This window comes from Alligator mississippiensis, chromosome 1, assembly GCF_030867095.1.
Source record: "Alligator mississippiensis isolate rAllMis1 chromosome 1, rAllMis1, whole genome shotgun sequence".
NCBI lineage: Eukaryota > Metazoa > Chordata > Crocodylia > Alligatoridae > Alligator > Alligator mississippiensis.
Genome location: NC_081824.1, coordinates 124,115,427 through 124,138,711, shown reverse-complemented (window position 1 = coordinate 124,138,711; position 23,285 = coordinate 124,115,427). Strand labels below are relative to the sequence as shown.

The window sequence follows — 23,285 nt, the reverse complement described above, 5'->3', positions numbered from 1 at the left end:
AGTCCACATACTTGTGAACAGCCAAATCATCAGTTATCATCAACCAAATAATTAACAATTATGACACATACACACATACTCCCCCAGTCTGTGATGCGCATGAAAGGCAGCGAGGACAAGACTCAAGGTCTGAAATTGTTTTTTTTCCTACATGATTTTTTTCCTTCTCATTACCATAAGAAGATTAGCTATTTCCCAGGGTGGATAAAAATTAACAATTTAAAAAAATAAAATAAAATAGGATTTTAAAATATAAATCAGATTTCTTTTATTCAATCATATTTTTTTACTTTTTTGGTTAAGATGCTTTTTAAAAAAAACACCTATACAAAGGTAGTTTTAATTTAAGATATGTTAAAGATCAACGATATCATCATAGAATAGGGATTACAACTCCTAATTATATATTATTTGAGACAATATATTCATGTAACCTTTTTAGAAAAGTTTTATACGTAGGTCACAACAGGCCACGGACTATATTAGGGGCCCAATCTTACAGGGCTCCCAGAGGCTCCTCTATAGATTAGTAAAGATTAAAGAAAATCACTTTACCCAATGGGACTCAGTGCTCAGTCTAGAACAGTGTTTCTCAACCTCTGGGTCACAAGAATATTTGAAAGATTGTGAACAAACTTTAAAAATAGATTGTCCTTTAAAAGTGAAAAACATGGGAAACTGGCTAATCTCTTGCAGGCTGGCAGCTACAGCCTGCAAGCTGCTGCTTGGAGATTTCTTGGGGTCCTGCATGGCCCAGACCCCCCTCCCACACACCTACCTCCTGCCCCACGCACTGGAGAGGGCTGGAGCTTGGGGGTGGGGGGCAGCAGGTTGGGCGTGAGAGGCACTGGGTTGAGACTAGCCATCAAATTTTTACAAATGGGTCAAGGCACAAAAAAGGTTGAGAACCACTGGTCCAGAAGTTCCTATTAAGCATCTCTGATGCTTAGTTTCAGTTCTCAAACTGGATTTGTGTCTCCAGAGTTAACATCATTGTTAACAGCAGTATATGGAGATGAGAGATAAAAGACCTGATTACCTACCCATCAACCCTCTTGTCTCTGCAAGTTTGTGTGGAGAACAATGATTAAATTAAAGCTTCCTGACCAGTGATTTACATCATGATTTAAATCAATTTGATTTAAATAAAATCCACCCTGCTACTTCTTCATGATTTGGTTAAGGCAGAATCTGGGGGAGATTCTATTAAAAAATGGAGACCAAATTTCTGATATTCAAGCTGAAAAAAATCAAACAAGTACACAAACAAATCTCCAGTGGCACAGGTTAAAAACAATGCACTTTTAAATGCCTTTTACATTTGCTCTTCGTTGATTGGCATTTGTAAGAATGTAAAGGTAATTTTGGGAACCAATAGTTTAGCATAACACAGTAAAATTGGGGAAAAAACAAATGGTTTGTCAATCTCATTTAGGTTAGAGTGGCTTGTGCAGAAGAAACCAAAGACATTTCCAAAAGCAACTAAGTATGGTCACTGAACTGGAACATAGCAAACAATATGACAAACTAAGAGAGATAAATTAAAAGAAAATCAGAGAGCAGGTGGACAACTTAAAATAGAAAATGGTTATCTTATGATTTCTGGTTAAGGCCCCAGGTGGATGTAATGTTTGAAGTCTAGAAAGCATACAGACGTTCACAGCTGAAATCATGCTTTATAAGAGTTTCTCAAAAAATGAACGTTTTTGAAGCACTTCCTTAAATATCTGTATGCACCACAGTGGATGGCAGGGGATTGTTTAGACCTCTGGAATCTCACTGTGCTGTTTCTCCTGCCTCAACATGGGGAGTAGATGGGGGCAAACAGCCAGGCAATGAGCACTCCCCATTGGAGGGAATGCAAGGATTCCTGCTCTTCAGTCTTGCAGCTGGATACAATGAATCCTTGCATGCCTTCTTGACCTCTAGAACTGGCAGACTAGAGGCTAAGCACACAGACCACACCCACGCACCAGACACATACTGTAACACACACCAAATACCTCCACACACACACACACGATACCTCCACACACACACACACACACACTGTAACACACACCAGATACCTCCACACACACACACACACACTGTAACACACACCAGATACCTCCACACACACACACACACACTGTAACACACACCAGATACCTCCACACACACACACACACACACACACACTGTAACACACACCAGATACCTCCACACACACACACACACACACACACACACACACACACACACACACACACACACACACTGTAACACACACCAGATACCTACACACACACGCTATTTTGTTGTTTTTCTGGTTGTGAACAATTTAATATATTACTGTTTGTTGTACAATGTTTGCTATAGAGAGTCTTTAATGCTGCCAGATTAATTTCAATTTCAAGAGCAACAGTAACAGTCATTTCTGACTTTGAGGTTTTAAACTGAGCAACACACACGTTGCATGAGATGCATAGGCAATAAACAACAGCACAGGGGTGCTGTGAAAAAATCTGCATAACCTTGATATATGAGACTATGTTAAATCAAGTAAGTCATTGTATTTAAGTACCAATATAAAGGGGAAGAATGTATGTATTGTAATACATATATCCAGACATTTGTTGGAACATGACACTTACATGGAAAAATATATTTTTCTATTAGCGAGCATCATAATATATTCCCAGTGCATCTTAAGTGTATCACTTGTCGCCATATTATGTTCATAAAAATACAATATTACTATTAATTTTAGTTTATAACAAAATGATTCACCTCATCTATACATTTACAAAAAATAATAAAAGTGATAGGATCCGGTTGTAGAGTTACTCAAACACCTTTTTTCTCCATTTCTGACATGATGGGACAAGGTTAAGTTAGCAGGATCCATCCCAAGATTCTGGCACAAAACACCAATGCAAGGATATTCCACAATAAGAGTCCGTTCAACTATGACAGCTTGAGCCCTTGAATGTTCTGCCTCAGGTTAAGCAGCTCTTTTTCTTGCCTTGTTTTTTCCAGCTTGAAGGCCAATTTGTTGGCTTTCTTTTCCATTCTGCGTTCCTGAACATAGAAAGTATGAACACATTACAACTGTTTTCTAGATTTGCTGAGGAAAATGTTAGGACTTTCCCCTTCCCAATCACCTTCAAAACCCCAGAGAGATCTCGGAATAACTGTTATTTAGCATGAGTCTAATAAACAGACAGAAGTAATACCACTGTGCATTGTTCTCTTGTCCGTCTGCTAAGTGAAAAGAAGAAACTGAGAAGAGGAAGAAACTTGAAGGACTGGTAACTATTAAAACACATTTTCCTACTTTGTGTGCGCATTGGAGGGGTGAAGGGGGGGAAAAAAAACACAAATTTTCCAGCATTCTACCCCAACTTGTCTGCATATTATTCTCTGACGGCAGAGAATCCCAAGATCACTGGAAGAAGGTTGGTGACTAGCTCCAGAGAGCAATGACCAGACTGAAGTCTGTGATAGGAAGCAGCAAAGGGACTTGACATGAACAGCCAGAAACCACAACCTTAGGCCCCTAGGTTTGAAGCCCCCATACCTCCTACCTGAAACTTCTAACCTCTGGAATGGATTTATAGTACTTGCCAGTTCAAGTTCAGATGGCCTGGAGCTGGACAGGGAATCTGGGACCTTCATCGGCAAGACAGGATGCAAACTGAACTGCAAACAGCTGTGGTCTTTACCACAAAGACTGACAAGGAAAAAAACCACCAGGCATAAGAAGGAGAAACCCTGATGCTACATTTTACCTTTCGTTCTTCTTTGACAGCCTGCTTTCTAGCTTTTCGATCTTCTTTGCTCTCGTTTTTGGAACGTGGCTGTGTGGATGCTCTTGGCAGGTCACTGTCATTAATCATTTGCATGCGTTCAGTCTGCTTAGCTGTAAGACCTCTTTGAGGCAAGACATCCAGTGGGATTCCAGTCTTCTGGGAAATTTTAATTGGTCTGGTCTAATACACAAATAAAACAAATCTGCCTAAGGACTTGCTTTAACCCTCCCTTTTCTTCTCTTCTATTTACTAAAAATCACTCTTGCCTACTTCCAAAAGCACAGAATCACAAAGTTTCATAATAATAACACAGAAATTTCCCAAGGCAAATTCTTCCTTCAGACACGTTTACCAATTCCAAAACCAACACGGGCAACATGTACACATATAAAAAACAGAGAAAATAACTTTCTTGACTTAATATTTAAGTCTTACTCAAAGACAATTTTCAAAACAAAAAAGTTAGAATGTATACTTTTGCCTTCTTTATAAAGGTCTCAGCAAGAAAAGAAGTTGCAGATCTTCTTTTTTAAACCTCAGAAATGTCAGGTATATAAAATTAGATTTTATCTTTTGAAAGTTCTCCAGAAAAACAAAAGCAACTAGAATGAATGTTCTCAGCCTTCAATTAAAACAGGAAGCAAAGTTCTATATTCATGAAAACTTTTTTCAAACATATTTGTTTTACTTACTTAGTATGTTTGGTATGCAAAATTACTAGTTCCTCCTTTCTTTGTGGATTATGGATGGCTGATTACACAAACTTAAAATTGCCAGTGTTTATAATAACTAAGCTTTGCCTTAATGCTTCCGTCTTATTTCTTTACATTTTTAAAAATAGGAACCTTCTGGGAGATTTCTGAATGCATGAATCTAAACTTAGCTTCTCTTCGTTGAATCTGCTGATGGCAACTAATAGTATTAACTTTATGTTCAAAAAGTATGTAGTGATGGCCAGCATGGCAGTATTCTTATTCACATCAGTGGCTTGAGACATCTTATTTAAGGATATACTCTGACAAATGCAACACTTTCTAACTCACCTGTATATAGTACGACAAAGTAAAAACAAAGCACATTCTCCTCACTTGTAGCTCAACTTAAAGAAAAAAATGCAGCCATTGGGAAAATAGTAGAGGTGCACCAATACATTGGTCTGATATTGAATTGGCACCGATAAAGAAAATTGACTGTATCAGCCTGATGTGGCCAATCGTTTGGTTGATAAATGCCCTGTGCATGCATTCAGCCATAGTGCAGCATGTAGGCAGCAAGGAGCACAGCCTGACAGCTTGGAGAGCTACATAAAGCTGCTAAGTCTGTTGTGGTGGAAAGAGAGGGTGGAGGGAAGGGAGGGAGTGTGGCTGGGGCAGGCACTGCACAGCTGGGGTAGATCGGGGCATGCAATGGAGCTATGGCACATCCAGGGGGGTGGCTCCCGCCGCTATGTGCACCCCAGAAGGGCATGGGGGGGGTGTGCCCCCAGATCTGCGTGGGGTAGGCTGGCCCTACAGGCTGGGGCCAGGGCTGTGCTGGACTCTTCCCAGTGGGGGCTGGGCCAGGCTGCACTCGTGCTGGGCAGTAGCAGCACTGGGAGTGGGGGGGTATGGAAAACTTAGGGGTGGCTGCAGCCCCCTGGTAGCTGCCCTGCCAGCACTGCCACCAGCCTTTCCCCCTCCTGTTCCACCACAACAGACTTACCAGCTGAACGCAGCTCTCCAAGCTGCCAGGCTGCAAATCGGAAATTGGATCAGTATTGGCTAATATGCCTCCTTAAAAATCGGTTATTGGTATTGGCTCCAAAAATCTCTATTGGTGTACCCTTAGAAAATAGCGGTCTCTTAACTATACAAAATGTGCTCAGAATTCTACGCACTTCATACAGTAAAGAATAAAAGGCTTTTACCTTTGATGGTTCCTCAATAAGTTTTGGATGATTGTACAAGTTTGAGTATGTACCTAAAGCAAATAAAAAAAAAAAAAGTGAATTGAACTAAGAAGTGGTTCTCTTACTTTACAATTTTTAAAAGTTATACATTATTTGAAAGAATCATAACTAATTGTGGGTAATTTTCACATAACACTGAAAAATAAATTTGTTTATTGAGAATATCTGATGAATCTGCCAGTCAGATGTGCAAGCTATTTTGACTAGAAACTTTTCTACAAATAACCAGACGATCTGTCACCTGCTTTATTACCTGTGGAAAAAGCAAAGGAATGTTATACACTTACTCAAAATGGATTCACAATCCCATTTTTCTTTGGTTTCTTCAATAACTAAAGTTACAATTTCTTCTCCTTCCTCATGCTTCTCATTCATGGGAGCGTCTAAATCTTCACAGGATTCAAGAGTATCAAGTTTCACACAGCTTTTTGAGAAAACAGAAAAGTGTGGGAGGCAGGAATATTAAAAAATAATTTCACTTTAACTTAACTCTTTGTTGAGCTTTTCCTTATAACAGGAAAGCCTTTCCTACATGTACTTCTTTTAAATACTCTTAGCCCATATCTGCTGAGTAAGTTTATTGTGTCCTACAATAGTGCCCTTCAGCATACCTTCTAAACTGGAAGCACAGCAACTGTATCCATCTAGTATTACAGGCAAGCTTCTTAGACTGAGGGACTGGCTAAATGGCACTGTCACTCAGCAGTGAAAATTAGACTACTGGAAGTGTCGCGTGGATGTGGCTTCACTGCTTCTGGTCTAGTAGGTATAGCCCACAGGGAGCAATACTGACTGCAAGCTTGAGGGCACTGCAGCTGGATATATCAAGTTTAATGTGGACATAGTCTTATATTTCATGTAGGACAAAAGTCCCTTCCTCTGTCTTCTTCAAGTGCCTTCACAATAACCCACTGGTTTATACATTTGAAGTATAAAAAGTAGATTAACTAAATAACCCCCCTCCACTTTCAAGAGTACTTGGCACAGTGTTTTGATAATATAGTCCCAATGTTTTTTGGGACTGTATCATCAGGACAACTGCCTGTTAAAGATGTACTCGCCCCACTCTGGAAGCAACAAATTGGGTCATATACATTTAGCCAGTAGAGAGCATAGTGTGATTCAGTGATAATGTAAGATAGAATACTTTACAAAGATTTTTTGGCAAAAGCAAGTTACAATGCATCAACACTTAGAGCTACTTATAGTAAATCAAAAGCAAAGTGTATTGCACATACTCCTTAGCTTTCTCTTTATAGTAGTCATTCAGGACTTCCTGTAACCGAAGACTATCAGTGTCAATGTAGCCTTCTAATTCCACATTATCCAATGCTCCAATCTCATCTTCGTCAAACTGTTCATAGAACTAAAAATGAAAAACAGAACATTTGCATGTACACTGCATTTTGTATGCTAAGCAAATTTGTTCATAAGCTGATTTGAGTATGAAAATCTAAAATAGTCCAGTAATATTTTCCATTCTACTTTCTTTCTACACATTTTTTAAACAAATCTATAGAATAAAATAATAGGGTAGCTCTATCTTCCCCATTGAAGTTACCTTTCAACATGATACAATCAAATTTCATTTTTGCCTTGGGGATGATGATGAAATAAAAGGCCAATGTTGTTTAACAGAAAAGTTTTACTTTGTGTGCTTATTGTATAAAAGATGTAATACACCTTAAAAATATAATTTGCTTAATACAGTGGTCTCCATTTCAGCTCCACAGGCCAGAAGAATGGCCTGGGGTCAGTCCTAGGGCTGGATCAGGCTCTGTGCTGTCCTTGCCTGGATGGGATAGGACTCTTGGGGTCCCATGGCACCCCGTGTGCTGAGATCAGACCCCATGTTGCCCTGCACATTATATTCCCTACACATGGCCACAGCTCACAGGGCTCTCTGCAGGACCTGTGGGGAGTCCTGCAAGCTGGATGAGACGGTGTCAGGAGCCAGATCTGACCTGCGGGCCAGGGGTTGAGCACCCCTGGTATAACACCATCTAACAAGAGAAAAGTACCCCTACAAAATTACAAATGGGGATGAAAAAAAAAAATGTGTCTCTACTACCTAGGATTCAGCATCTTCCTGCAAGCAGTTCGTTATTAGTTATGAAAACCAATTATGATCTGGGAGGCTGGGGGCAGGGGGGAGAAGAATAAGGAAGTTGTGAGGTGTGAAAAAAAGAGTCAACATTAGGATTATATCGCTAGCGCTTTTAAAATGAATGAGAATACAAACTATATCTAATGCAAGCTGTTTTAAGTTTGCACTGCATATCACACAATGTTTGTGAAGAACTCATAACACCACTGAGAGCTAAAGACCTATGCTATGAGGATTCTGCACAGGCACAAGGGATACCTGTGTGGATCAGACTGCAAGACCGAAATGAAAAAATAAAAACAGAACAGTATTTTCAAATGATATCTGCTCTTCTTGGTATATGTATCCCTAAGCTGCCTCACCTTCTCAAATCTGTCATCCAGCAGGGTAAGCTGTTCATTTCTTCTCATGACTGAAGAAGTCAAGGAATAATCTGTGAATCGGCTCTTGGTCTCCTCTTGCATGAAAAGAAACTCCTTCATCTCTCCATTGACTCTTCCATCGTCTGATAAAGGACCTTCTGAATCATAATCTCCATCACTGTCACTTTCATCATCATCCACATCTTCCCATTCACCTTCATCCTCAGTGTCAGAGCCACTAAAAATTAAAAAGGAAAATGCCCATTGACCTGCCTACTACTCTATGTTATTTCACCATGGCTTAAGTTTATGCTAAAGTAGTTTAGCATCATATGGATGAAGTTTAAGAAAAGAGACAAAGGTTCTCCTCGTGCAGGTACAAAAAAGATCAAGTTTAACAGTAAGACTGCTGTTAAAATTAAAGTGAAAGAGTGTAATCTAGTAAATTTTTAAGGTCTATGGTCAAAATGCTTCTCTATTGGCCATCAACAATGTAATTCACTAGTAACATTTCTGATTTCTTATACATCAGGAATTGGCCAAAGGAAAGAAAAGGAGTAGAATATTGGTGTATTAATACTAGTAAAATTGCTTAAGTGCTCGTTATACTGTAGAAGTGGTACCAATGGCTAAAGCTAGAAATAATATGAAGTGATGGATTTTAGATTTTTTTTTAAATTGTCACTGAAGTGTATTTAAAGGGCCTCTGGAAACATTACTGGCTATCATACTGGCAAGTTTTGAAATTGTGTTAAACCAACTTGAAAATGTAAGGCATATACACATTTATTTGTGATGTTAGTGCTGGCAAAAGATTCCCACTTAACAGCCTTAACCCAGGACAAAATGAATCTGCACTTGAAGAGCACTGGCAAAACGATGCCTGCTAATGCCTTTGTTTAAACCACAGATCTGGTATCAAGCATAAGCCTAATTTATAATATGAATCCTTTCTGGTTTCCTAACAGATAGATATGAAAAAAAAATATTAGCAATATTAACAGTAATTGTTACATTGTTTAAAAGTTCTGTAAACTTCATATACCGGCAATCTCCATTCCCTGGTTCACTGGCCTTTAAAATAAAGTCGTCTTCAAGAAGATTATCTGGATTGTCAAAGTCAAAGTCATCATCAAGAGCTGCAACAATATCAGGGTCAAAATCCAAACGAGGTCCTGAGATAGAGAGAGAGAAGGATTGAATTGAAGTTTCCATTACATAACCAAGCCATCCAAATCCATAAGTGCTAATTTGCACTTAACAGAGATCTTTATAGCGTTTATAAATATTCCTTAAACAAAGGGAGGAAGAATTCCTTCCAAGCAAAGACTGGGTTTAATTTGGCAATGCATATTGTTTTAATTAAAAACAATACTTGTTCATTATAAGTTATGTATATCCAACAGTCTAAACATAGAACTGGAACACAGGGGATTAATAAATTCTAGTTTCAGCACCACCAAAATTTCTCTTTAGCCCTAGGCAAGTCACAAACATGCCAGCCTCAATTTCCCCATTTCTAAAAGCTGATAAAACCTAACTCAGTGGCATTTTGAAAACATATACAGTAGTTACAAAGATTTCTTAGGAGTTCTACGTACAATTAGAGTTAATTTTCAGTTGTGATAATTACTGCTATTTGTTAATATACGTATCGTGTACTGCAGAAAATAAGACTCCCTCTAAAAGTTATATGCAGGGGCCACAAACTACTCCTCTACTTCAAGTCGTTGCAGAACTATTACTAGCATTCCCTTTTCTGGCTGCATGCTTAAATCTCACAATAAGAACATAAATTCCTACTTGCATGCACATGGAGGCACAGTCATACTAAATTAAGCAAGGTTTAAACCGTGTTAAAGTTTAAAATGTTAACACTGGAAGATTAATGGAATTCTTCTATCTGCCCCTAAAGCAAGGCTGTCCAACTTCCAAGCACCCAGGAGCCGTGTACCCTGCAGGCCACACCAGTGATGGCCACACGCTGCATGAGCCACACCAGGGTGAGCCATGGGCCCCAAGGCCACATGGACTTCCCCACTGCAAATGGAGTGATAAGGGGAGCAATGACTGGGCAGGAGTCTGGGGGTTGCACTTAACTCCTTGTGGCTTGCATGTGGTTCAAGGGCCTCCAGTTGGACAGCCTTGCCCCAAAGGAAAATAAATTTTGAGAATAAAAAGGAAGGGCAATTTTAAGAATGAACCCTCAGTTCTACACTGGGATTCACAGGCATCACTATGGAACAGTAACAGGTTGACAAATAAAATGTTTTGCCCCAATAAAACATTCTGTTCTCAGCTTTGGGGACATTTTTCCTCCTCTGCTACTGAGCTTTACCTGAAATAAGGCTATAATACCAAATATGCAAACCTAGTATGAATAAGTAGATTATTTTTAACATAGGCAATATTACCACCTAGATCTAAACTGAGCTGAGTGTGACGACTGAGAAGTGATGGCATTTTACTAGAGCTTCAGAGGTCTGACTCTGTTCAAGTTCAGCTCCAGATTAATGTCAAAAGCTGCCCCAGTCAGCTTGGATGTAAACGAGGTCATACAGACTAAGGCAACTGGACGCACTGTTCGCCACCACTGCTCTACTGCGACTATCAGATAGATCTGCCTCAACCATGTTAATTCAGTGGAGCTGTTCAGCTTGGGCAGACCTTGTAACTTATGACTATAAGATACCCCAACACAGGGCTATCTGCCTGGCAGCCTGTGAACAGCAAATATGCAGCCCATGGCCCTAGCAGGTGCTTCTCACTGCTGTGTGTCAGGGAAGGGCTTGTGTCCTGCTAGTATTACCCATGGGGCAGGGCAGGGAGAAGATGCTTGTGTGGTAAGCCTCAGGATATGGTTTGCACAGAGCTGTGGTGAAGTTGGACAGTCTTGGCCTAGCATTATAAAAGGTAGAGTAAAATGATTCATAATACCTGAAACAGGAGCAGCTTTATTTAATAGTCCCACATCCTCTTCAAACTCGGAAGCAAATACCGACGAAGGCAAATTAATAGAAGGAACCTAAAAAAACAAACCCAAAACACACACACACAAAGCTATTAAATAGGTTTGGGGCACTGACCAAGAGAAAGTAGGATTTCAGCTGATATCAGTGGCCAGATCTTTACCCGTCTCTAAAGTGCCTCCACTTACATGATGCAACACACAAAATGTAGGTGCTTAACTCCAAGAGGATGAACCAAATTAATAGATTAGAGTTCCTAGGTTTCTTATAGTCAAAGGGGAGAACAAAGTACCTCCCAAGGCTACCCAAATCACGTAACAGGGAGGTGCCAGCAGTTCCCAGGCAGGCACCCTGTCAGTGGTACGCATCAAAGGATTTCTTATAATTACTTTAAATGACAAAAATTTGCTGATGGTACTTAAGGCTGTATCATCTTAAACTGGTGGTATACAATTTGTCAGAGTTTGGGAACCACTGGACTAGTCAATAGACACACAAGGACCAGGCACATAGCTATATTCCTGCTCCTTCCAGGACTTAGGCAACTGACTCAGGGCTGTAAGAAATTCAGATAGCTTAGGGAAGAAATGTCTACCTGAAATGAAACAATCTAAGTGACAAAGCACTGACTGAAAGTGATCCACTCATGCAAAGGAAGACCAAAGGCATGAGAGAGCCTGACTTTACAAACACAGTGAGGATAGCACTGCTCTGACTGTGGTAAGCTGTGAGTTTTGCAGTTTTAGATACTTTTGCTTTTTAACCAGTAAAAACTATTGTAAAACAGTGTTGGAGAACAGGGACTGGAACCCAGACCACCAAAAATTCCCATAAGCGCCAGGCACCACAGACTTTTAGGGCTGGAAGGGACTTTGTGAAATCACAGGTTCTGTTTAATATTTTTATAGCAAGCAGCCATTAGCTAAACAATAAATGAATAAAATACAGCAATGACGATGGCAGCAGGTGCCAGAACCCACAGTTCCCCAAACCTAGGGGAGTTTTCTCTTTGCTGATATAAATTCATGTTCCCTCTTGTTCCATGACCCTTCACAGACTAGTGGCTCAAGCTTCAACAACAAGGTTGTAGATGAACAGTGCTTATAGCCTGGTAGTTAGGGCATTCTAATATTATAAAAGCTTAAGTCTGTCTGTCTGTCTGTCTGTAATGCTCTGATTGGCTGTTTCTATCAGCCAATCAGAGTGCTCCAAGCATGGGGGAGCCCCACCATGATTCCAAAGCCATGCCGAGGACCAGACAGAGGGTGGGGGAGCTACTGGTCCTTGCCTGGGTCCCTTCACTTGCCCACCACATCTTGATGTCTTTTATGATTATAAAAGGGGAGGCTGCCCCAGGGCTTCCCAGACCTGGTCTTGTTCCAGTGACCACCTGGTGGCTGTGGTACTTTGCCTTACGGGCTAATTGCACGGCTCCGTAACTCCCCTACACCATGCCCCATGCCTTGCAGATGGCATCAGAGACATTTTTTTGTCCTGCATCATAGACATTTTTTTTGTCATGCATCTACACTCACACAACCCTTCTCCAGGCCCTCAGATGCTTGGTCTCTTGCACAGCCCCACTCATGTACTCAGCCGCCTGGGTCCCTCGCTCAGCCACTCTGGGCTGCCAGACCGCTTGGCCCCTCGCTGGGTCTCTCTCTATACCCAGCTGCTGGACCCTTCCACTCCTGCCACAAGCAGTCCCACTATTGTGACCCCAAATCCTAGTAGAGTGCAGTTTTTAGTCATACCAGCCTAGGCCCTGGCTACAAGCTCCTTGGCCCCTTACTGATGTCACCACTCCGGGCTCCCTGGGCCCTGGCACTCTCTCTCTCTCACCCCCTAGTCTCGTTGGCTCTCATTCGGCCCACTTCTGGGCTCAGCTCTCGCCTTCCTCCAAGATACTTCTGGCCCTGACTCTCCTACATCTGGGCTCCCTGGTCTCAGCACTGTCTTGGACCCTCCTCTACACCCGATGGCTCTGTCCCAACCATTCTCAGTCTGGGCAGTCAATTTCTCTAACCCCTTCCTCTCCAGCAGTGGCCCTACCTGGATCTTTGGCCTATCCTAGGCCTTGCCCCCACTGCCTTGGGCCAGTTGACAACTCTGGGCCTCTCTCTGGCTCCAGCAGGCTCCTACTGTGGCCACGTCCAGCCTTTGGCCCCTTTCTGGGCCCTGGCCCCATTGACAGGCCAGCAAGATTCTCTGGGTTGCTCATTCTGCTGTCACTCCTCTTGGACTCTCCTATTCCTCAGATAGCTCTGGCTTGGCCATCTTCACTCTGGGCTGCAGGCCACTGATCCTGCTTCCTCTCTGGTGGTGGTCCTTCCTGTGGCTTCTCCTAGGCCCTGGCCCCGCCTCAAGCCAGCTGAGAACTCTGGGCTCCCCTTTGGCTTCAGCAGTCCTCCTGCTGTGGCTGCCTCCAGCCTCTCTCTGGGCCCTGGTCCTGCTAGCAGGTCAGTGACATTCTATTGGGGTCAGTTCTCCAGCCTCGCAGCCCACACTCACTCACAGGTCCACTCCCTCAGGCTCTTCAGCAGGTCTCTTACGCTCCCAGTCTGTCTCTGGGCTGACCTGGGCCTCAGTAGGTCTTATGCACTGAGCCCCTCTCCCTGAACTTTACTTGGACCTTACAATAAGGTCTTCCACACTGAGCCCCTCGTTCTGGGCTCACCCAGACCCCAGCCTGGGACCATAAGTATGTCCTCAAGCCCTAGTTCCTACCCAAACCTCCAGACTGCTTCAGATGTCCTCTTTGTGGTGGTGCTCCAGAGCTACAGTCCTCCCGTTGAGGTGATGTTCTCTCAGGAGACTCTAAGTCTTACTGCTGGGCTTCTCTCAGGGCCTGGGCTTATACTTGCTCTAAGCCCAGCCCTCTTTCTGAGTCAGATGACTCCCTCCATCAGGCCTAGCTTTACCTGCTGGGTTTCCTGGGTCAGCTGACTCACCATTAGCCCTGGCCCACACCTGCCAGCAGCTTTGCAAGCTGCCTGACCTCTTAAAAGTGGCAGGCACCCCAAGGCCCTTTTTAACAGTCAAACAAAATATCTAAACCAAAACAAAAAACCTACATGATACTGCCATGGTGAAAGTCACTTCAGTGTTTTAGCAAATAAACTGATTAATATAATGCAGATTATTGTCAGTATAGGTTATAGATTCTACTTATTGCCATATAAAAATGTCAAAGATGGAAAAAAAATAAGATCCTTCACAAGTACAGCATACATCTATCTGAATATTTGGCGAGCAAGATGATAATTTATCACAAAATGGGGTGATACATTTAAATAAAGGACGCATCAGAAAAAATACAAAACAAGGATTGGTGACACAAATACCTCACTTACTGGAATTTGTTGGATTTCTTCTTCTATCTCTCCTTCTGTTGTCACCACAATCCTGTTCTGTGGACCAGATACAGAAGGGACCAGCTCAGAAGGACCAGAGGCTTCTTTTAGATGCTGCAAGTAGTCATAGTCATCATCAAAAAACACTCCATACTTCCTCTGCTCCTCTCTCCTCTTGTCATCATCTCCCTTGAAATTGTGAACAAAAGCAAATTTAAGAAATTACGAAAGGTTAAAAATTCATTAGTAAGAAGGTGAGTCCCAAAGGCATAACAAGGAAATATTTGGATTCAGAATAACACAAAAGATGCCTTTGAGAAATAACACTTAACACACAAGAAAAAAAATACGCAACATTAATTTAAGGGTCTGGCAAAGAGTGGCTTAGAAAAGAAAACCAGATTTCATAGACATTAGGACTGGAAGGGACCTCAAGAGATCAACAAGTCCAGCCCCCTGCCCAAGGGGCAGGAAGTCAGCTAGAGTCAAAGGATCCCAGCAAGATAAGGATCCAAATGTTCCTTGAATGAGTCCAGAGTGGGTGCCTGCACCACTTCTGGAGGGAGTCTATTCCAGGCCTTGGGGGCTCGGATATTAAAAAAGGTTTTCCTTATGTCCAGCCTAAAACGGCCATGGAGGAGTTTATGACCGTTGGTCCTTGTTATCCCTCAGGGCGCTCTGGTGAACACACGTTCCCCCAGATCCTGATGCACACCCCTTACGTATTTATAGGCAGCCACCAGGTCACCCCTGAGCTTGCACTTTTCTAGGCTGAAGAGTCGCACGGCTCTCAGCCTCTCATCATAAGGCCTATTTTCCTGCCCTCTGATCATGTGCGTGGCTCTCCTCTGGACTCTCTCAAGCTTCTCGACATTCTTCTTGAATTGTGGAGCCCAGAATTGGAGGCAGTACTCCAGCTGCGGCCTCACCAAGGCCAAGTACAGCGGGACTCCAATGTTCCCTCTAAGGAGCAGTGGTCTGTGAGCATGCCATTTCAGTCTGTGAGTGCGTCACCTCGGTCCGGCATGGGACACTTATGGAAGGGGGCTGAAGGCTGGGGCCAGGGGCTGGAGCTGGGGCCGAGTGCTGGGGGCCAGAGCCAGGGGCCAGGGGCTGGAGTCAAGGGCCGGGGCCCAGAGGCTGGGGCGGGCACAGGCCTGGTGCAGGCTCCCCGGCTCCAGGGAAGTGCTCCGCTCCCCCGCATCAGGGCCGGGGAGTGGAGCACTTCCCTGGAGCCAGAGCAGCCCGCGCCAGCCCCCCTCCCCAGCCTTCATCTCTGCCTTGCCTCACCTCGGGGAGGAGCTGCTGCCTGCCCCAGTGAGGCTCCACCAGCTCTGGGACACTGCTCCCCTCCCCAGCATGGCCTCTGGGGGCATGTCCCGCAGTGTCGTGGAGCCTCACTGGGGCAGGCAGCAGCTCCTCCCCAAGGTGAGGCAAGGCAGGGATGCAGGCTGGGGAGGGGGGCTGGTGTGGCCTCCGCCGGCTTTGGGGAAGTGCTCCACTCCCCGGCCCTGATGCGGGGGAGTGGAGCACTTTCCCAGAGCTGGCAGAGCCCCTGCCAGGCTCCCGCCCCAGCCTCTCCTGGTATGTGGCCTTGAAAAGGCTGTACGCGGCCACATTTTTAGTTGTGCACGGCCACGCACACGCGCACCTTAGAGGGAACCTTGAGCAGGAGGATGACATCCTGAGATTTACTTGAGAAGCATCTATGGATGCAAGCCAGAGGTTGCAGCTGGTAAAGCAGATAAAAATCATATCGGTGGCTCATGTTCATCTTGTGATAAATCATGACCCCCAAGTCTCTTTCAGCCGTGGTGCTAGTGAGCGTAGCACTGATGAGCCTATAAGCATGCTGTGGGTTTTTTTTCCCCCCCAAGGTGGAGTACCTTGCAGTTTTCAGTACTGAACGTCATTAGGTTTATATCTGCCCACTTACTAAGCTTATCCAAGTCAGCCTGGATCACTAGCCTATCCTCAGGTGTGGATGCTATGCCCCAAAGTTTAGTGTCATTGACGAACTTGGCCAACGTGCTTCTGACTCCAATATCCACATCGTTGATAAAGATGTTAAAAAGAACCAGTCCAAGGGCAGAGCCTTGCAGGACACCACTGGTCACAAAGCACCATAGTGATTCGCTTCCGTCGACTACTCTCTGGGTCCAACCTTGAAGCCAATTTCCCAGCCATCAGATTGTGGTGTAGCCGAGGCCACAATTGGCCAATTTTTCCACAAAGAGATCATGGGACACCAGATCAAAGGCTTTTTTAGAGTCCAGATATATGATGTCAATCTCTTCTCCCTTGTCCAGGCGATGTCACCTGGTCATAGAAGGAGATGAGATTGGTCAGGCAAGACCTACCTGCAACAAACCCGTGCTGGCTGTCCCTCAGGATGTTGCTATCAGCCAGCTTATCAAGAAGGGTCTCTTTGATCATTTTCTCCAGAATATTACCAGGGACTGAGGTCAAGCCGATTGGCCTGTAATTCCCGGGATGTATTTTCCGCCCTTTCCTGAAGATGGGTACCTCACTGGCCTTCTTCCAGTCTTCAGGTACTTTACCTGAGCACCACGAGTTTTTGAATATTTTTGCCAATGGTTGGGCTATGACATCTGCCAGCTCCTTGAGTACTCTCGGGTGTAATCTGTCAGGACGAGCTGACTTGAAGATGTCCAGCCTCTCAAGGTGTTCCTTTACAAGGTCCACACCTATGCTGGGTATAAATAAGCCCTCACCCTGGCCGTCCTGCATCATGCTAGGCAGGCAGTCCCTTTAGGCTGATGATAGACTGACACAAAGTACCCATTAAGCAGGCTGGCTTTTTCCTGGGTGTCGGTTATCAGTTGTCCCATTTGGTTCAGCAGTGGTCCAATGTTACCCTTGCTTTTTTTCCGACTCCCTACACATCTGAAATAGGACTTTTTATTATCCTTGATACTTGAAACCAGATGGAGTTCGGTTGCAGGCTTGGCTTTCCTGGTCCGCTCCCTGCAGACACAGACCAGTGCTGAGTACTCCTCCTTGGTGGTTATTCCAGCCTTCTATCCTTGATAAGTCTCTCTTTTTAGGTGCAGGAGGTCCTTAAGTTCCCTGCTGAGCCAAGGGGGTTGCTGTGCCCTTTTGCTACCATTCCTCCGAGATGGGATGGACAACCCTTTTGCTGTCAGGATCACTCCCTCGAGGAGCAACCACTCCTCTTGGACTCGTCTTCCTGTCGAGTCATGGTCCGTTAGGGCCTCGACAACGAGCCTCCTGAGCTTGTCAAAGTCAGCTTTCCTAAAGTCAAGGACTTCTGCATTGCTGACTGACTTGCCAGCTTTGCGATGGATAGTAAAGGTGATCAGCTTGTGGTCACTATCACCCAGCTTTCCATCGATTCTTAGGTCACTGACTAGATCATCACCTTTGGCCAGTACCAGGTCCAGCAATGATTTGCCTCTTGTCCGGCCCATAGACTTCTTGAGTCAGGTAGAGCTCATCCATGCACACGAGGAAGCTTTGCGACCGATCAGATTTTGCTGAGCGCTCTTCCCATGAGATGTCTGGGTAGTTAAAGTCTCCCATGACAACCATGCACCGAGAGCATGCAGCCTCAGCCAGTTCCCTGGCGAATTCCTGGTCCCGCTCTTGTTTCTGGTTGGGAGGTCTATAGTAGACTCCTACCATGATGTCCCCTGTGCCACAGTCCCCATGTATTTTAACTCAGAGGGACTCCAGTCATCTTCCCTGAGTCAGTGTCAGTTTGCAGGGATGTGTAGCTTTTCTTGACATAGAGCTACACTCCCATCCCTTTTATCTCCACGATCTCTCCTGTACAGGGAATAGCCATCTATACCTGTGGCCCAGTCGTAGGTGGAATCCCACCAGGTCTCCATTTTCCCTATGAGATCGTAGTCTTTCTTGCTTAGCAAGAGGACCAGTTCCTCTTGTTTGCTCCCTAAGCTCCTGGCATTGGTGTACAGACACATAAGTGTCCCATTGGAAGCCCTAGGCTTCCTTGCCCTCCCAGGCAGACACCGTTCCAGGGCTGGGGTAGGTGTGGATTTCCTTGGGTGCCCTAACCTGCTGGTTATGCAGTAGTTGCCTAGTGGGCTTGCAGTGGCGGTTATCCACCCATCACCCAGAAGGCTTAGTTTAAAGCCTGGTTGAGCAGGTCAGCCAGCAGGGCTGAGAAGAGGCTCTTCCCCAGCACAGTTCGGCAGAGGCTGTCTCTTCCCAGTAGATCACTGCCTCTCTCACCATGATCGTGGAAGCCTAAGCCTTAATGATGACACCAGTGATGCAGTCTCTGGCTGACTACCTTAATCCTCCTCTCCCTCCTCAGCCCATAGCCCGAAACCAGGAGGATAGAGGAAAACACCACCTGTGCCCCCAACCCCTTAAGCCCCACTTCCAATCACTATAACTAAACTGGGGGTCTATATCTTTAGAGGAAAACAAATCCTTTCACCTTAGTTTTTACAACTCTCAGTATTTTTTAAAAACAAACAAACAAACAAACAAAAACACTCAAGTTCCAGAGATATTTTCAATATACTTAGACAGCATGGACTGAATATGAGGCTGGAAGTCTATTGTCCCTGGCCCTCACTGGTGGAATCTTATAGATCCTCACAAGCATCATAACCGTGTGTGGCTAGACAATTTTTCTGACTCATAGGTATCTATTGTTTTGGTGCTGTCTGCGAGGAAATGTAAAAGTAAGAAAAGAAAATGTTTGATACTATGTTCTTAAGAAGAATGAACTGTTAATATGAACCTCCATGCCTAGGGCAAGCATTTACCTTCTGTGCAGGCAAAAGAACTCTCTGGGGTGCAGTATCATCAGCTGCTAGAGGGTCCCTCTGGCTTCTGTGCACCAGGTGGAATGTTACTGCTTTCTTCTTCTCTATAAAGGGTTTCTTCCTCTTGTGAGGCTGCAAAAGACATTGTCATGCTGATCATAAACAAGTGAAACATTAAACTTCTCTTACAAAAGGTTTTTCTTATCCCACTACAGGTGCCTCACTATAGTCCCAAAAAGTGTTGCATGTTGTATACAGCTGGGCTTAAAAGAAGAAATCAACAACAGTAAGTTTTATTAGCTCATCTATTCTTGTCACATCCATAGCAGCAACCAAAGAGAAACAGTTTGCATGCTCCAACTCTGTGAATGCAGCTATGTATTTGCAAGCTGCAGAAATATATAAACCAAGCATACTTACAGAGTGATTGTGAACATAATGCCAGGACATGACTGATGGAAAGTTCAGGCCAGGATATAGGTTATACCTACCCAGTAAACTTGCATGCCCAGCAGCAGCACCCTCAAGCAAGGTGTGCTGTTTCAAGGAGATTGCCACCAAGGCTATACCCACTTCTTTTCTAGACCTGAAGGTTGTTTCTGAAAGGTTATCTAAGGTATCTCCCAATCATTTGGTTTGATCCAGTAAAAGAAGTTATGAAACAAATCTTCCCTTTTGTTTCAACTAGATATAGTGTGGCCACACCTGTGTGGCTCTGTGAATGTGTGTGTGTGCATGGAAGGGGGGGGTGAAGGAGAAGGGCAGGGACAATTAGCTGTCCTTCTTTCAGCAATAATAATTAGCCAACCCACAGCACTGCATATAAACACACAGTTGCTTCTCTTAAGGAGGCTGTCAGTCCGGAATTGGGCAGTGTACCTGAGTGCCAATTTCAGGCATGGCAACTTAAGCAGAAACTTCCAGAGAAACAGACATGTGGAAATTCCTTAAGACAAACAGAGTTTACCACACTTTTAAAAAAAAATGTCTGATCATAAATACAACAATAGCAAAGCTGTTCATAGAACAACCAACTGCCACATCATCACCAGGGATCCTGGTTTTCTCTGATTTTAAAAGTATGCCCAATTTTTTAAACTGAAAATTAGGGATTTTTTTTTTTTTTTAAATCAGAGAAAACCAGGATACCTGCCCATCACTGCGTCATCCAATAAACCTCCAGAACCGTGCTTCATTCTGGATTCCTCACAGTTCTAAAGCAGTCTTAACTTACTGAAATAATCTTCTATTGCTGTCAGTACAACTGACTGAAAAATAGATATATACGCTGACAAATATTTTCAAAGTTGTTCCACCTACTGAAAATCCTGAAGGGTGAGAATGTTGTCAGAATATATTAAGCATGAAAGTTATTGTATAAATCTAATCTTCTCTGCCTTAATTAATCTTAAATATAAATCAAACGTTATATGCAGCTTTAGGAATAAGACTCGCTGGCTGCTAGCATGAGTTTTTAATACTGCTTGTGTTTTGAAATGTTACACCTTGAAATAACACAGAATGAGGGTTCCTGTTACACATTCAAATTAAAGCTGGATAGAAACCAGCTATAAAGTTGGAACGCATTTTCAAGCTCTAACTTTGTAGCTGGTTGGTTCTTTTTACAGTTGGACAGACATTTTTATGGCATGATAACTACTTTGCCTGTGTGGCCAGAGATACCCGAGGGTAAAGTAAACACCACAGTTGTGAACCAGCTCTGAAAACACTAGTACAGGGGTGGGCAAAGTGCAGCCTGCGGACCAGATGTGACCCTCCAAGTCATCCTATCTGGCCCCTGGGGCCCCTAAAAACTTTAGAAAATTAATATTTATCTTCACCTGGCTGCCTGTCATGCGGTCCTCAATGGCCTGCCAAAACTCAGTAAGCAGCCCTCCACCCAAAATAATTGCCTGCTCCTGCACCAGTAGAACAGAAGTGTTCAAAACCTGGATGCCCTTTCCCATAGGAAGTATACTTCTAGATTGTTTCAAAGTGGACATGAAACCCACTGGATTGGAAAAGAATGAATTCTACTTCCAATTATTGCCTATACAGAGCCAGAAATAAAAAACTTGCACTACCTTCATATACCCCACTGACATCTGTTGGACATCTGCAGAATGTAATGGTAATATATAGCCTATCTGCATATAATAAAAATGAGCTAATATTTGCTCCCTACACTAACACACAGCTACAGATCGCGCGCTACCGTTATTTCTAACCGGTCTGTTCCTTACCCCCACTTCCAGGGCCACTTTGAGTTTCTGTCCATTTTCTCATACTGACACCCCCCAACCTTCAGCACGTTGTCAACTGCTGCTATTTCATACTCTGAAAGTAGCCCATGCCTTTGTTTAAAACACATCTCCCATTCTCCCAGTGGCAACATTAGCCTTCTGGTGTGGCTCCTAACGTTTGTTGCTCTTCCGACTTGGGAAACAGGCAGCTAGGGGAAAGCTCAGGTAGAGTTGATAAGAGCCACAATTTATGAAGCAGTGCCAGTGGCACCCATGAGCAGATCTAGGACTCAGAAAAGTGGGGTGGGCACAGGGCGAGGTGCCTCATCCCATGAAACAAGTTTTTCTCCAGTTAAACTAGAAGCTCCGCTATTATGCCGGGGGGAGGGAGGGGAGAAGATGCGTTTTATCTGATATTTGGAAATGAATGCTGCAAGAGACCTCAGGAGGTCACCTAGGCCCACAACCCAGGGCAGTGGGTGACGTCCCCCTGCACCCCCCCCCCGAAGCGTCCCGCGCCCGTCGCGGGGTGGGGGATGGGACGCGGGGGTTCCACAGCTCTCCCTTCTCCCCCCGCCCCGCTGCTCACCATGGCGCGAGGCCCGCAGCGCGAGGGGACTGAACACAGGCCGCACGCCCCTCACATGCAACTCCCGACCGCCGCCGCCATGTTGGAACGAGCTAAGTTCCGCCTTTCGTGGGGGGGAGGGGAGGAAGATTAAACCCCGCCACCTCCGTTTGGTCGGCGAACAGCCATCGTCAGAGATGGTAAAAGGCGCCGTGGAGGGTTTTAGTGAGTGTTCAGCGCAGAAAAAAGGACTAAGAGATAACGCGTCATTGTTGCTGCCCCCTTCCGAACCGGCACGAATGGTTCGGCCCACTCCGCTAAAGCAACGAGGGAAGGCATGGGAAGGGAGAGGGGCTAAAGGAGGAGGTGCATGCGCGGAGCAGACGCTCGGGCAAGGTTCTGGATGCCGGCGCGCTGAAGTGACGTCAGGCACCGTTGGGGAGCGGAGCAGAACTCACCGCACCGTTCGCTCCTCCTCCAGGGTGGCTATGGTTGGTCACTGGTGGGCGCATGCGCTGTGGGCGCTGCTGGGCCCTGGCTTTGGGTTTTGCAGTCCTTGCAGTTACTGCGGCTAGAACCTCCGCCTCTCCGTGACGTCACAAAGCCGATCATGGGGGCCGGCGAGCCCATTGTCCCGCCCGCCTACCCAGGTTGCTGGGTGCTGTTCGAGTGGGCGCTTCTCGCGGGACGGCCAGGCTAATTCGGATTTACTCCTCTTCCGGCTGTGCGTGTAAAGGGCTGTCTTTGCCTCTGGGTACGACTCAGGCCTCGGGAAAATCACGCTTCAATTGTTGTTAGTCCGATGGGCCTGGGGTTTGACCCGCTTCTGAGTGGGGGCAGCACAGGCGTTTGCACGTGTGGTCTTCCCCAGCTGCCCCGCTGCCGGGGAGAAGGGCGCAGCCTGGATGGTGGCCCTGGAAGAAAACACTAGCTCTACTAGCTCATGCTAGTGTGAGGCCATGGCACAGGAGAAGCGTTAACACATTTTATCCTGCATAGTTCTAAGGGATTTGAAGTGTGACAATGAACCATGTGCCTGCCTGGTCTTGTCACACGAGGCTTTCTTCCTGAGCCAAAGGCCTCACCTGTGCATGGTGTGGGAGGGGGTACTGCTGCGCTATTTGTACCCATCGTTTCACAGGATCTGATGAAGTGAG

At 44.8% G+C, this 23,285-nt stretch overlaps 1 protein-coding gene across 2 annotated transcripts; it reads right to left on the bottom strand.

Annotated features, from left to right (window-relative positions):
* Positions 1 to 243: 243 nt before the first annotated feature.
* LTV1 (LTV1 ribosome biogenesis factor) lies at positions 244 to 22,655 on the bottom strand. Of its 2 annotated transcripts, none has more exons than XM_059713668.1 (11): positions 22,587 to 22,655; positions 19,318 to 19,449; positions 14,534 to 14,722; positions 11,149 to 11,236; positions 9,257 to 9,386; positions 8,212 to 8,449; positions 6,981 to 7,108; positions 6,030 to 6,166; positions 5,701 to 5,753; positions 3,774 to 3,974; positions 244 to 3,063 (listed from the first exon to the last, which is right to left on the bottom strand). In XM_059713668.1, exons 1-11 carry the CDS (start codon positions 22,638 to 22,640, stop codon positions 2,950 to 2,952), a joined length of 1,464 nt encoding a protein of 487 aa, XP_059569651.1. In that variant the 5' UTR covers positions 22,641 to 22,655; the 3' UTR covers positions 244 to 2,949. The 2 variants fall into 2 exon arrangements, with proteins under 2 accessions (XP_059569651.1, XP_006273596.1); XM_006273534.4 differs by lacking the exon at positions 22,587 to 22,655 and adding an exon at positions 22,150 to 22,523.
* Between the last annotated feature and the right edge of the window lie 630 nt (positions 22,656 to 23,285).